This window comes from Podospora pseudoanserina, chromosome 5 (assembly GCF_035222485.1).
Source record: "Podospora pseudoanserina strain CBS 124.78 chromosome 5, whole genome shotgun sequence".
NCBI lineage: Eukaryota > Fungi > Ascomycota > Sordariomycetes > Sordariales > Podosporaceae > Podospora > Podospora pseudoanserina.
This window is the reverse complement of record NC_085924.1, coordinates 1,922,511-1,935,752: the sequence shown is the minus strand read 5'-3', so window position 1 is coordinate 1,935,752 and position 13,242 is coordinate 1,922,511. Positions and strand designations below refer to the sequence as shown.

The 13,242-nt window shown below is 53.4% G+C and overlaps 6 protein-coding genes across 6 annotated transcripts; 2 read left to right on the top strand and 4 right to left on the bottom strand.

Annotated features, from left to right (window-relative positions):
• Window positions 1–42: 42 nt before the first annotated feature.
• Window positions 43–513, bottom strand: QC764_504840 (uncharacterized protein; the record flags this gene model as incomplete). Its single annotated transcript, XM_062947740.1, has 1 exon — window positions 43–513. One exon carries the CDS (start codon window positions 511–513, stop codon window positions 43–45), a length of 471 nt encoding a protein of 156 aa, XP_062798978.1.
• Window positions 514–759: 246 nt separating this feature from the next.
• Window positions 760–1,877, bottom strand: QC764_504830 (uncharacterized protein; the record flags this gene model as incomplete). The annotated part of the gene is made up of 2 exons (XM_062947739.1): window positions 760–1,785; window positions 1,812–1,877. 2 exons carry the CDS (start codon window positions 1,875–1,877, stop codon window positions 760–762), a joined length of 1,092 nt encoding a protein of 363 aa, XP_062798977.1.
• A 68-nt stretch (window positions 1,878–1,945) lies between these two features.
• Window positions 1,946–5,597, bottom strand: QC764_504820 (uncharacterized protein). The gene is made up of 2 exons (XM_062947738.1): window positions 4,313–5,597; window positions 1,946–4,251 (listed from the first exon to the last, which is right to left on the bottom strand). The coding sequence occupies exons 1-2, from the start codon at window positions 4,672–4,674 to the stop codon at window positions 2,148–2,150; spliced, it is 2,466 nt and encodes an 821-aa protein (XP_062798976.1). The 5' UTR covers window positions 4,675–5,597; the 3' UTR covers window positions 1,946–2,147.
• A 745-nt stretch (window positions 5,598–6,342) lies between these two features.
• On the top strand, window positions 6,343–8,533 carry QC764_0078820 (uncharacterized protein). The gene is made up of 4 exons (XM_062940762.1): window positions 6,343–7,612; window positions 7,679–7,851; window positions 7,919–8,316; window positions 8,386–8,533. Exons 1-4 carry the CDS (start codon window positions 7,214–7,216, stop codon window positions 8,421–8,423), a joined length of 1,008 nt encoding a protein of 335 aa, XP_062798975.1. The 5' UTR covers window positions 6,343–7,213; the 3' UTR covers window positions 8,424–8,533.
• A 313-nt stretch (window positions 8,534–8,846) lies between these two features.
• On the bottom strand, window positions 8,847–12,202 carry QC764_504790 (uncharacterized protein). The gene is made up of 2 exons (XM_062947736.1): window positions 10,681–12,202; window positions 8,847–10,492 (listed from the first exon to the last, which is right to left on the bottom strand). The coding sequence occupies exons 1-2, from the start codon at window positions 11,831–11,833 to the stop codon at window positions 10,251–10,253; spliced, it is 1,395 nt and encodes a 464-aa protein (XP_062798973.1). The 5' UTR covers window positions 11,834–12,202; the 3' UTR covers window positions 8,847–10,250.
• Window positions 9,155–10,147, top strand: QC764_504800 (uncharacterized protein; the record flags this gene model as incomplete). Its single annotated transcript, XM_062947737.1, has 1 exon — window positions 9,155–10,147. One exon carries the CDS (start codon window positions 9,155–9,157, stop codon window positions 10,145–10,147), a length of 993 nt encoding a protein of 330 aa, XP_062798974.1.
• Window positions 12,203–13,242: the final 1,040 nt, after the last annotated feature.

Here is a 13,242-nt window from a genome sequence, read left to right as displayed (position 1 = left end):
AGATTCCCAATCCCCAATAATCCTCCCCTCGCCATCCTTCATCTAGAGAATTCTCATTGTACAAGTGATATGAGTCTGGCTGAGGGTTGATGTCGCTGTATCCGGGTAGACGGTCGTGTAGGCGCAGGGTTGATAATCCGAAATATTACCCCCCGTCGCGAACGGAATAACGCTCAAAGTCTCCCCGTTCTGACAAACGCAATGATTCCCGATCCATTCATGAGGTGCCGCTTCGTTGATGCAAAAAGGATCACCTGTCAAGCTCGCAATCGGAAGGGTTGTCCAGATCGGATCGATGGGAATGATCGAGACTCTTGTTGCTGTTATTTTTGTTGATGTTGTTGTTGCCTCTGCTGTCGCCAGAAAGCAAGCGTAGGTCTTGTTATAATACGGGATAGTAAGCAGTGAACGGGTGGCTTTGTAAAACGTCGATGGCTCCCATCTCCTATGCTGTGCGTTTGCCTGACTGGAAAAGAGAAACAACAAAACCAAAGTGAACACTGATAATGCCATCCTGCCAGATTACGTGTGAGACTGGCTTCTCAAGAAATCATTCATCCATGTTTCCAAGTATTCAATCCACTTATACCGCTGGAATCAAACGGGTAGAGAGAGGTATGACATGTTTGCCCCTACCCACGTCATCCTCTCCAAGGAGTCTTGACACAAATCGAAGCCCAGTGACACAAACAAGCAAACCTACCCATTACTGCCGGATGCACAAGGCATCAACTCCATCTGTGGGGTGGGACAGTGTCATCAGTCTCGAGTCCACGGTTGCTCAAGAGCCTGGTTTTCCCACCCTGTAACCACCTGCACGCCCGCCCTGGAACCCACAAAGCGAAAGTACACGGTCCAGGATTTTATCGTGTACGGCCACGTGTCGCCGCGGAAGAATGTGTTGGTCATCCGTATCTGCCTCGTACGGCCCTCAAAGTAGTTTGCTAGCTCCTCCAGCACGGCCGGATGTTCGATGCGCTTCTTGCCGTAAAAGACAGCCAGAATCTCCACCTTCGGACCTGATGAAGACGAGGATGAGGTGATGGACCGCCACGGCTGTGTTATGGTAGCTCGGTAGCCACCGTTGCCAAGGTTGGCACCACCGAGTTGCGATACGGCAGAGGGTTTGGCGATGGTGATAAGGGATGGGCGAATCGTTTCGGGCAGATTCATAACGGTCGGATATTCGTCGCCATCGTATCGGTATACGAGACTCAAAACCTTGTAGGTGCCGGAAGCTGGGTCTGGCTGGAGGAGACTGTGCATATTGCACATCTCGAGCTGTAGAATCTGACAGCCAACGCCATGAGGAGGTGGAGGACTGGTCCGGATGAGAGACTTGATAGTAGGCGTCACAATCACGCCTCCCCAGGCAGCCGCGAGGATATGCAGCCGGGGTGGACCGTTGTAGACCTCTTCTCGTGGTGGCTGGACGGACACTTGAGGGGCTTTTGGGTCGGACCGAGGCAGGGCAGTGTCACGGGAAGATGGGTGATCATTGTTGAGAGAGTAAGGAGGAAGCGGGTCATCTCCGATAGGCATAGGCTCGACTTGGATCAAATCTTCAACACCCGTGGCTTGACTGGAAGGTGCGCGGGTGGGGAAGCTATGATGGCGAGTGATCTGGGTCATGGCTGAGGTAAACGATGGTGAAATTGAGCAGGTAAATGGTGGTGTGATGGATAACGGTTTTAGCTTCGGAATAATTTGCGTTTGTGTATCTGAGCAGTTGAGGGCGGGAGTCACGAGTGAGCTGAGGTTGAACAGGTGGTGCCCAAGTGCTGTGTGGGGTGTCAGCCCGAGATATGGCCCGGGCGCATTGCATAAGTTGGAATTGTGCGCTTTATGCAATTGCGAGATCTACATCTCAAGTACATAACCTTTTTTGCAGCTACCACACCGGAGTCAAGGTATTTCCTCACTTTTCACAAAGCAGCCCAAGACACATGATACAGATATTCAAATTCTTCTTCATTTGTATTCATCAAAACACTATCCAAAGCATACAAACACAATCCACCACATTACATCATGCCCTGAACATGCCTGCCATCTACATCTAATCATAAGGTATGTCTATCAACTACCAACCTCCCTGGCATTCATCCCCACATAAATCATAATCATGTCAGATCATCACTCCCATCTTAGATGCCAGAAGTGGCATAGAACGGGTTGTTGGGGTCAAAGGGGAACTTGCGAATGACAACATCGCCCTTATAGCCCTGGTGCTCGGGCTCCAGAGGAGTGTAGTTGAGCTTGCAGGTGCTGCAAGTGCTCTCGGAGCTGCCGGCCTTGAACTGGCCAAACTCCTCCACCTCGGCGCTGCCGTTGAAGTAGTTGATGCGGACCTGGTTGACAGTACGTCTGCTCTGGTCAATGTTAAAGTAGTTGGACGGCATGAACTGGATGCCTGAGTGGGCAGTGGTCTGCACCGTGTTGGGGAGATCACCCGTGTGGGGGACGTGGTGCATGCCCAGGTTCAGCCACAGGACAATGTCCTCGTTGCGGACGGATTCTCCATCAAAGTACTTGTCAAAGTTGACGGGAGGATCATGGACATCCTGCGTGTTGAAGGCGTGGTAAGCCTTCTGCTCAGAATCCTTGTACTTGGTGATCTGAACGTCGTGGTTGGCCCACTGAGCAGCGACGCCCAAGTTGGTGCTGTTCTGTACAGTCAAGTGAGCAGTGCCCATGTAAGGGAGCACACGGTAGCCGCGCATCTCGCCGTGCTTGTTCCTCTCGTTCTCGTTGACGATCAAGACCTGAGTGGCCGAGTTGGGGCCCCAGTTGAAGCGGGACTCATCCTCGGTCTCGATGAACTTGCGCTCAAGGGCCATGGTGTTGCGGACCTTCCCAGCGGACCAGGGGTAGGACCTGGAAACTGGGACCATGCTCATGAGCTCGATGGAGTTGTTGGTGCCCAGAACATCGAAATCGGCCTTGAAGTTGAGAACGTGATCGTGCATGGAACCACTGAGGTTGTCGTGGATCTTGAAGCCGTAGTCCTCATTGCCAGCAAAGTAGGCGCTTTGGATGTAGCCAGAAGCGCGAACCTCGACGGCGAAAGAACCATCCATGAAGAAGGAGAAGGACTGCTGGTAATCGTAGTTACCAATGGTGGCAATGGATCTGATCACAAAGTAGGTGTTCTTGGTGACCGAGACGTAGTCCGAGGTGGTGTGTCTCTGCATCGGGTAGTCGGCCACGTACTCGAACAAGCAGAGACTGTCGATGTGGGTGCGAGTCTCCTCATTGACGTAGAACGAGGTGTTCATATAAGTGGCGTAGGCAGGGCAGTCGTATCCCTTGACAAGCTCAAAAGTGTAAGGACCGAAGCCGTAGAAGCTGTCGAGGTAAGCGGTGCCGGAGTTCATGGGGTCGTTGCCAGCATAGTGAGCCAAAGCCTCCTGGAGGGACAGCTCATAGACGAGTCTCTCGCCCTTGTAGCGGATGTCGAAAAGACCAGGACCAGTGTCGCGGTTGAAGCCGACATAGAAGCTCCAGTCCATCCACTCGACGTACTTCTCCTTGTGGTCAACGGCAAAACGAGCGCCAGCGGGAGCAACAATGACGGGGCCCTGGGCCTTGTCCATCTCAGGGGTTTCTCCGTTCTTGTCAGTTCTAGCCCAGTCGCCATCGACGTTGGGCCCGTTCTTGACGAAGTCCTCAGACCAGTAGGCAGCACGGAACTCCTCAGTAGTGGCATAGAAAACGCTGTTGTACAGCCACCCACGAAGCTCCCACTTGCTGGGGTCTCTGCCGCTGACTTCGCTGCTGAAGTAGAGGCCAAGGGGAAAGAGAGTCATGTCATCAAAGTCGCCAGTAGGGATGTTCCAGAAGGTGTCCCAGCGAATGATTTCGCCGTCATCCTGCCAGAGAGGGTCAATGCCCCAGATGGAGAGGGTGTCGTTCTCCAAGCCCATGGCCGTGCCGTTCCACAGATCGAGCGTGATGTCGGCGACGGAGGCACCGATCTTGAAGAGCCACTCCGAGTAGAGGCGGTCGGAATCGGCATCGAGGTTGCGCACCTTGCCACCGTTCTGCTTCGTGTAGGGATACTCGAGGGGCTCCCACTTGGCAGTAGCATTGTCAAGGGGCAAGGGTCCAACGATGATATCAGCGTAATGGGGGGTTTCCGTCGCACGGTTGTTGAGAACGACGTGGGCGTACTTGGTCGGCGCAGGGCCATCGCCATCCACGAAGGCAAGAACATCAGTCTTGTTTGGCCACATGGCTTCGACAAGTTGACTGCGCAGATATGTGTCAGTACGAACCACCACCAGCTTGCTGTAGCGCAGTCGGTTCTTACATGGTGTTATCCCATCCACCCGCTTCTTCCGTGACGGTCAGGTTGAGATCGGCCTGGGCGAAAAGCCACTCAACAACAGAAGCAACCTCGACGTCCACCAGAGGGCCCCAAACGTTCGGCTTGGGGGCCTTGATCTCGGTGGCCAATGTCTCGGAGCAGAAGGGCGTCTCGATAGCTCTCCTGTCGCCCATGATGGCACGCTTGAGGTGGTTGGCCATCTTCTTCTTGCCCAAGCCAGTGTTCTTCACCCAAGGAGCCTTGGGGTCGGGGTTGGGGCGAGCGAGGGCATCTTGGGCGAAGGAGGTGAGGAGGAGGGCAGAGGTAGCCACGCCCCGAGGGCTCAGGCTGTCGAAGAAGCCCATGATTGATGCTTTCTCCAGTGGGCAGAAAGACTGAAAGGAGCTTGAAGGTCTAGGGACAAAATTTCATGCTGGTCACGACCGGGGAAGACGCCTTTTATGATATCTTTCTCACCCTCTCCCACCCAGATCCGTCATGGCCATATCCATCGTAACCCCAATTGACTGAAGCTCTTATCGGAGCTCTCCCAGATATCGTCCCTTACCATCCACCCGGAATCCTGCAATGGAAGCATGGTGGTTGGCAGCCTTCAAAGACCCCTGCTGCGGGAACATAGCCCCGCACATCAAGGATGCTCACCGTTGAGTGGCTGACTGCATAGTGACGGTTGGTCCCAACCCCACGTTAGCGACCTGGCTACGCAAAGAAGCCTTTCACTAAAGTCGCGATCCAGCGTGGCAATCCACATGAACCTCTGCGCCGGCAATTAGCATACTCGGCCGACAGAATGGAGAAAGAAATCATCATTCGACAAATAAACACTCGATAGCATTGAAGATACACCGTTGACTGCCTGAGGTGGTATCTGACGTGAGTCCTGGGTGTCATCCGGGAATGTCGTTGGCAGTGGGGTCGTTGGAGACAGCATCACCAAAGCCCATATCGCAGGCCCGAAATCCGAGCTCGGTTGCGCTCGCTCGGCATCCAGCTTCCCAAACCAACGTCACTCGGCCCCAGCGATGCCCGGATCGGTGTGGAAAAGAAAAAGACACGGGGAAACATGTCCTATCGGTGTCGTGAACTTGTGACTAGACCATTCGATAATTCGAGCACCAAGTGAAGAGATAAGGTCCGAAATGGGCAAAGAAACCGGGGTGCGGTGCAATGCGGGGTCTCCTCTCCCACTTCTTGACCGCCCGCTCCTGTCACGATGTCAAAAAAGTTGCTTATCTCCCCGCCTTCCAACATTTCCATAATCCATATCTTATCGCTGGTGAGTCCCCTCTTCCTCTCCACCTGTTTTGCCTGCCGCGAACAGAGTCAGGAATTGTTGGCCGTATCTGTCTTAGTTTTGCTGATTCCAGCTTGAATAATTCTGTTTTCAAATGTGATCAATTGGGTGCTTAACAATCAATCCAGTCGACAGTCTGCCAGCCGGCATCTGCCTTGAAAATTGCTCTGATTCGCCCCCACAACGTGTGTTGACCGTATGACAGACACACTTAGAATCAATGATTGATATCAGTGAGTGTTAGAAGGTCTTTGCAGTTTTCACATGTGTTAAGGCATCGAATATCGATCGGTTGCGACTTGTCAAATGCATCGAAGCAGCGAAGGCTGGACTTTATCCAGAGCAAAAATGCAAACCTCAAGCCCTACTCATCCATGTCTAGAGGCAAGTAGGCCTGATTTACCGTCAACCCATTGTCTTGAGAGCATGTACAACTTTACAAGTACATGATGCTATTGTTACCCCTGAACCCCTGAACCCCTGACTAAAACAAAAACAAAACAAAACACAACTTGTTTGGACCGTGCACTCTCACGGGGGGAACATGGTTGGTCTTGTTTACCGTAAGAAAGGTTGATGAACAAAGAAGCCGCCAGCCTTGAAGAGAAAGAGTGCCTACCTTACCTACTTGCCAATCGGGTGCCAAAGCACAACGAATTACAATTAAACAACTATGGCGAGATTGCATGCATCCTGTCGAGTCCAGCCAAGATCCATCGGTAAAAAGATCGCTCAACGGTCTGGCCGTATTACTCTGCAGGCCAACAGCCACGCTGATCAAGCAAAAAGCTTAAAGCCCCCATAAACCCATCTCTGCTTTTGCCGACCACGACACAAAATCCTGCCCAGTATCTGGGTTCAGGGAAAAGCTTGGCAGCCGTTCCGGATCATGATCACGGTAGCGACACGCAGGAAACGACAACCAATCGAAACAAACAGCATGATCAAAGAAAATATACACATCTCGTCCGCCACGGCTCTCGGTTGGTCCGGAGCTGCTGTAACAAGACCTCTTCCTTGAAAGGCAACACCACCGGCAGATGTTAGTCGCCCAAAAAGGAGTTGTCTGTGCCATGGCAAAAGCCGACGACAGCAACGTGGTAGATCAAATTGGGCTTCAACACCCTTTCCATCACTCACTTCACTGGCCAGCGGAGTGATGAACACACCTCCAGGCTCGGAACCCGGATAATGTTTCTGGGAGTTGAGGCGTCGTTGATTGGTATGGGTTGAATTGCCGGCGCGGTTGTCAACGGTCAAGGGCACTGTCACCCCCGCATTTTAAATAGATGAACGGGCAAATACAGAATTTAGCATCTAATAGACGATCCTGGATATACCAGAGGACGGCACCTCTTATCACGGCACGACACGGCTCAAAAAAACCCAATGTACTATAGAGAAACTGCAAAAGAGGCAAGAGCTTTGCCAGGCGAGCGAGTGTATGTAGGTATATATGCCCGCATCGAGGCACCCCGGATACCGGTGTTCTTCTGACTCTGTTCTATCTAGCAACGGTCCCTACTCCTGCACCTTGTGTTTTATTTTCTCGCGGCAAAGACAATAGGCAAGGAGAAAAAAAAAAAACCATGAAGTGGCTTGCTCTTTCTGCGCTCATCGCGCCCTCCCAGGCTGCGTTGCGCTTCGGATGCTCGACCTTGACCATCCAGCGTCTCGACCCCCTCGTTGAGCCTGGCGCGCTTCCTTCAGCTCATCTTCACCAAATCGTCGGTGGTGATGCCTTCAACGCCTCGATGAGCGGTGACATTGGTGAGCAGGGAACTTGCACGACCTGCACCTTTAGCGAGGACTTTTCCAACTACTGGACCGCCGTCATGTTCTTCAAGCACCCCAACGGCACCTACAAGCGTGTCCCCATCATGCAGAACACAGCACTGCCCAACGGCATCAACGGTGGTATGACCGTCTATTACACCCAGCAGGACTTCAACTCGAACGGCAATGTCAAGATCACGTCGTTCCCGCCCGTAAGTACCAGACCTTTGCCGGCCACATGAGCCTGGAAGGGAGCAATACTAACCGTGTGACTACAGGGCTTCCGCATGGTCGTCGGCAACCCAACCACCACCTCCCTCAGCGGCTCCCGCGCCAACGTCGGCCTCAAGTTCGTATGCCTTGAGAACAAGGGCACCCGCTTCCCCGAGCTCTCCGACTTCCCAACCAAGCCCTGCAGAGGCGGCATCATGACAGTCCACCATTTCCCAGCGTAAAGCCACACCCTTATCCCCCCCCTTCCCCCCACCTAACCAACCGCTAACCCCCCCACTCACCAGCTGCTGGGACGGCAAAAACGTCGACTCCCCCGACCACCAATCACACATGTACAACACCGGCAAGGAAGCCTTCCAAAATGCCGGCCCCTGCCCCGCCTCCCACCCCGTCCGCATGCCCCAGGTCGCCTACGAGACCCTCTGGGACACGACTCAGTTCAACAGCATGTGGCCCTCTGGCGGCGCCAACCCCTTCACCCTCTCCTACACCGACTCCAAGGGCTACGGCACCCACGCCGACTACCTCTTCGGCTGGAAGGGCGACTCCCTCCAGAGAGCCATGGACCACTCGTGCATGTTCAACGCGTGCGAGAACGGCCGGCCGCTCAAGTCGCAGAATGTCGCCGCGATGAACAGGTGCACCATCAAGAAGATTGTGAATGAGGATACCGGTGATAACTGTGAGTTTTGCTGTCATGATTTTATGTTTGGTGAAGATGAAAAGCTGACTGGAGTGTCTTCAACAACAGGGATCAAGGCTATGCCCGGCCAGACTGCTGCCAGCTAAAAGGCTCCCCCGGGGAAGCAGGAGATGAGGGAGTGGTGTACCATCATGGGAGTTATTAGTTCTAGAAAGTTGAACGGCGAAGAGAGAATGAAACGTGATTTTGCTTTGTTGACTTGATGTTCAGAGACAAGGAGAGATCTGGTGATGCCTGCCTCTGATACTATACAACCCTAACTCGACATTGCCCCTAAATGACACCCACTTCAAGGACTGGCTCAAATCTGCGGCAAGTGTAAAGGTATTTACGTAAATCATTATCATTGCCTCATGGTGTGTTTCAAGAAAAGAGTCCAAGTAAAACGCACAAACAGCGCCCCCTCGGCATTCTCAAATTCCATCGCACTCAGACCTCATGCCTTGCAAGCTTCCACCCAGCTCTAGACCAGCCGGCAGTCGCCCTGGGGGCATCGGCCCAAGACACGACCCGGGGAATGCTCCGAACAAAACGTGCTCAGGAACTTGAAGTTTGCCTTTCGCCCTAAAGCACGAGCCGTCTGTAACGGTGTGCCAACGGTCGCCAATGCTGAGAATTCCGCAGCGCTAAAACCCAGGGAAAGACCAACGCTCGGTCCTTGCAAAACGGCCCGGTCCGGTTTTGTCTCGGTTCGTACGCGTCGTTATGGTCCGCGGAGGTGAGATGAATATATGCATATATAGGTTGAAAGTAGGAGATGAAAATCGCTCTTGTTTCTGAAAAGTACCTTCTCTTCCAGAAGCCAAACATCTCCAACATGTCTTCCGACCAAAAGCTCAGTCTTGACGCCGACTATGCCAGGGCCATAGCACCCTATGCATCATATGTACCACCCGTCCCAACTGACGCTGAATCACTCCGCAAGCAGAATGATTTCATGATCAACACCGTCATGAGCCTCTTCCCCTGCCCGGCGAGAAGCAGAGTTGCCGAAACAGAACTCTCATACAAGTCGGCCGACGGCACTGAGCTCAAACTCCACCGCTTCGACCCCCCAGCATCTTCATCAACACCGGCACCAGCTGGACGTCCTTGCGTCCTCTATCTCCATGGAGGTGGCTTTGTCTCCGGCTCGGTTACATCCTTCAGAAAAGACATCATCCGCTATGCGGCCGAGACAAGGCTGACCTTCTATGCTCCCGCTTATCGGCTCTCTCCCGAGGCCCCTTTCCCAAAACCGCTGGAAGATGCCTACGCTGCCTTGGAGTTCCTCCGCGACAATGCACAAGAACAGAACATCGATCCAAAGAGAATTGGTGTTATGGGAATCAGCGCCGGGGGTGGTCTGGCCGCTGGCTTGGCACTCGAGGCTCGCGATAAGAAGTTTGTGCCCGCCATCAAGAAGCTGGTGTTGATATACCCCATGCTCGATGACAGAACGCGCATCGGGGAGGACCATCCGCTGAACGAGTATCTGACATGGACAAACAAAAAGAACGAAATCGGCTGGCAGGCTTATTTGGGCGGTGCCGGTGCCAGAACTGTGAGTAGTCCTGACGCGAGCGTGTATGCAGCGCCGGCAAGGGCTGAGGATCTGTCTGGGTTGCCGCCGACTTATCTTGATGTTGGAGGGTTGGACTTGTTCAAAGACGAGGTGAATGCCTTTGGCGCCAAGCTGCTCGCGGGCAAGGTGGACGTCGAGTTCCATCTCTATCCAGGCGTGCCCCATGCTTGGGAGTGGTTGAGCCATGAGTGCCCTGTGACGCAGAAGGCAGTGAACAACAGAATCTTCGCACTCCGTAGTTTGTAGAGTATGCACTAGGCGCATGAGGTTTGGGTTTGGTGGTGTTCCTGTTCCCGTGTTTTGATAGGCTTTTGGCATTTGTACTTGATGGTCAATGAGATCCAGTGGTTCATGTTTCAGCGAGCAGAGACTGGGCAAACACGATGACAGCATCGCGCAAGGTTTGGGCGACCTTCGCTTGTGCCCAGAAGTGCGTTGCACTGTACACCTCAACACCTCGAAACTTGGAGTTGGGTACCGCCTGCAACCGGGCAGTCCAAGCCCTGAGCTTTCGGACGGGCGTAAAGACATCGTTGTCGCCGTATACTACCAGACTGTCATGTTGGGTCAACTTATTCTCCGGGTTGTCTACTTGGGCCAGCATGTTAGCGCAGAACCAGACAGCGAGCTGAGACATGGAGGAGAAATAGATGGAAGAAGTCAGGAGTAGATAATACGCGTTTTCAGCATCCGCATTGTATGCGTTTGAGTGAGCTGGGTTAACGTAGGATGTTCATCATGCAAATGGAAGGAAGACAAGTAATACAGGATGGACCTACCAATTGGCTTTGGAGCTTCTGGCGACATAGCAGGTTTTTTGCCAGGCTTGGCTGGGAGCCGATTCCAGGCCTTCCGAGCAAGGCTGGAAATTGGCGTAGGGACCGACATGGCAATGAAGTTTGTAACTATGCCCTGAAGAGGTGACACCAGAAGATATGCCGGTCGATACTGAGTTCGTCCTATGATAGGGGGCAGGTGGTCTGTACCGGCATGCTTCGAGGTTGAACAGGCTGCATCACGAGTGGAATTTGGACCATCACCGTCCCTAATCTCAGTCAGTTGGGATGCCTTGGGTCCTTTCTTGGTTTTGGCCATGAGCTCTTCAATCCCGTGCCGTATTCTCTCCTCAAGCTCGACGGACAGTGAACGTCGCGGCTCATGGGGCCTATGAATATCCTCGATGCCGCCAACACGGAGCCCCCCAGTCCGCCGCGGCGATCCGGCGTGCTGGCGGTCCACAAAGTCGGCGCGCAGGTCAGCCAAAGTTGTGTTCTGCTTCTCGGCGAGATGCTCTGCCCTCAATCGGATCTCAGCAGCCGGCGTTCCGTTTTCAGGTGTCTCAAATAAAGCCATAACCGGTTCGATTTCCGGTAGTTGAGCAGTGATCATAGAGCCGTACGAATAACCGCCCATCAAAAGAACAGGCTTCGTGCTGGCAGCAGAAAGAGGGGTTGCTTCCATCAATGTTGGCTCAGGAGTGGGCGGCTGAAGCTGAATCTTGGCTGCAACTCTGCCTTCCAGTTCGACCTCGTTCTCGCGAACTTCAGAATGGGACCGTCGGAGAGTAATATGCGGATATGGGTTCAGGCAATGAACGTAATGGGTGACGAAGCCTATCACTGACTTGTAGTCGGCCTGTTCTGCCTTTCCCGTCCAGGAAGTCTTTCCAGCCGATCCATGAGCCCCTCTGAAATTGAAGGTCGTAACCAAGAAGCCCATCCGCAAAAGGGCACTTGCAACGATTCCCACTACGGGATCATCGAAGCTGCCGCCCAGAGGTGCATAGGGATGTGCAAAGATGGCGGCGTGTTTCTTCCATTGGGCGGCATCAGACGTGGGCGCGAGTGACTCGGGGTGGTAGACACGACAGTCGATGTCGAGGGCGTCGTGGAGACTCGGCACCGTAAAGGTGATGTTGGGTTCTGGCAGCATTTTCTTGCTGCATACCCCCAAGCAAGCTTCAGCTTGCCATGAGCGAGGGAGTTGGGCTGAAGCAATTCGCCATGTCGTCGCCGCAGAGTTGATGCTGTTGGACGCGCGTTATCTTTCCAATGTGCACCTCGAAAGGTCTTCCCAAATCTGACTGCCGGTTGGGTGGGTCTCGGTTGGCCAATCAGAGAGCGGCTGATGACCGCGCTGATCCGCAAGATCCGCCATCCCTGTCTTTAATCGACCTTCACAACCACCGAGACTGCTCTCAAGTGGAATGTTGGGCTTGTTGACGTCTCGCTTCTAGAGAGGAAATGCATTGATCCAGCCACGTATGCCCCTTCGAATTGATAGCTTAGCATCGTGTCATCAGCGGACTTCCAGGTTGACGGCCCAGACCCGCAAATCACAACCGCGACATTGGGCCCTCTTGAGGATCGAGACGCCCAACAAAGACAGGAACAAATCTGGGGTTTCTTTTCTTTCCATATGTTGTGAAGCCAATTACCATATGTCGAGTACGAGTAGGTGACTTATGATCTATGTGTTGGCAGCCAGAGGTCAAGCGGTGAATTCCCCTGCAGTTCGATATCAAGCACATGCTTTGACGGCCACTGACATGTGAAAGGAAAGGTCTGCCTTGCTTCGTATTCTACAGTTGCCCAACCGCTACACTGGATATCGGGAATATCTCCGGCTTTTCATACGTACCACAAGCCTGACTCAGGTCTCCAAGCAGAGCATCAAGCGTTGCCCTTTTCATGAACCACTTCCAGGTTCGACCTTGATGAATTCACAGGGAGTAATGCCCGTTCTTCATAATACGGGAGAGACACCTCAAGCGAGCAACTCCGTCCCCCGCATTCCATTCCTGCCATCCGCTACCCGACCTTACCTTACGCTACCACGCAAGTGCAACCCAGCGAAGCAGTGCCTTGCATGTCTCGCCTTCACATTGCTCGGCTATGCACACAGTCTCCATTTCTGTGCGATCTTTTCAGGTGCTGAGGTCATGGATTTCCGAGTTACAGATGGAGTCTCTGTATATGGAAAGAAGATCATTTGGCCTCTCCAGTCTGGCAGTGTAAAACCTGCTTCTTCACACCTAGCGATACGGAGATTCCCATCACACCAGGTGTTGACCTGTTGGGCTGTCGGGCACTGATTGGTGGGTAGTGGTGGGGTGGGCCGCTGAAAATGCCCAGGCTGAGATTCTGGGGTCAGCTGCGTGCCCAGACCGCCCCGCCTGCTGCATCCCATCTTTCCCCACGCCTACGCCTTTTCTGTCTTTGTTCGTCTTCAGCGCCCGTTGAATCCCTGTCGGCGGCACATCGTCAGGTGGCCTGTTTCGTCCTTTTGCTCCAGCCGCCGGAACAACATCAAAATGTTCCCTGATACCCCGTCACCCTGCT

Coding starts and splice junctions, on each gene's coding strand:
- QC764_504820 (XM_062947738.1), bottom strand. CDS start 4,674: ATGGGCTTCTTCGACAGCCTGAGCCCTCGGGGCGTGGCTACCTCTGCC. Junction 4,252..4,312: donor GGTGGATGGGATAACACCAT/GTAAGAACCGAC, acceptor ATATCTGCGCAG/TCAACTTGTCGAAGCCATGT.
- QC764_0078820 (XM_062940762.1), top strand. CDS start 7,214: ATGAAGTGGCTTGCTCTTTCTGCGCTCATCGCGCCCTCCCAGGCTGCG. Junction 7,613..7,678: donor AGATCACGTCGTTCCCGCCC/GTAAGTACCAGA, acceptor GTGTGACTACAG/GGCTTCCGCATGGTCGTCGG. Junction 7,852..7,918: donor ACAGTCCACCATTTCCCAGC/GTAAAGCCACAC, acceptor CCCACTCACCAG/CTGCTGGGACGGCAAAAACG.
- QC764_504790 (XM_062947736.1), bottom strand. CDS start 11,833: ATGCTGCCAGAACCCAACATCACCTTTACGGTGCCGAGTCTCCACGAC. Junction 10,493..10,680: donor AGAAGCTCCAAAGCCAATTG/GTAGGTCCATCC, acceptor TGCTGGCCCAAG/TAGACAACCCGGAGAATAAG.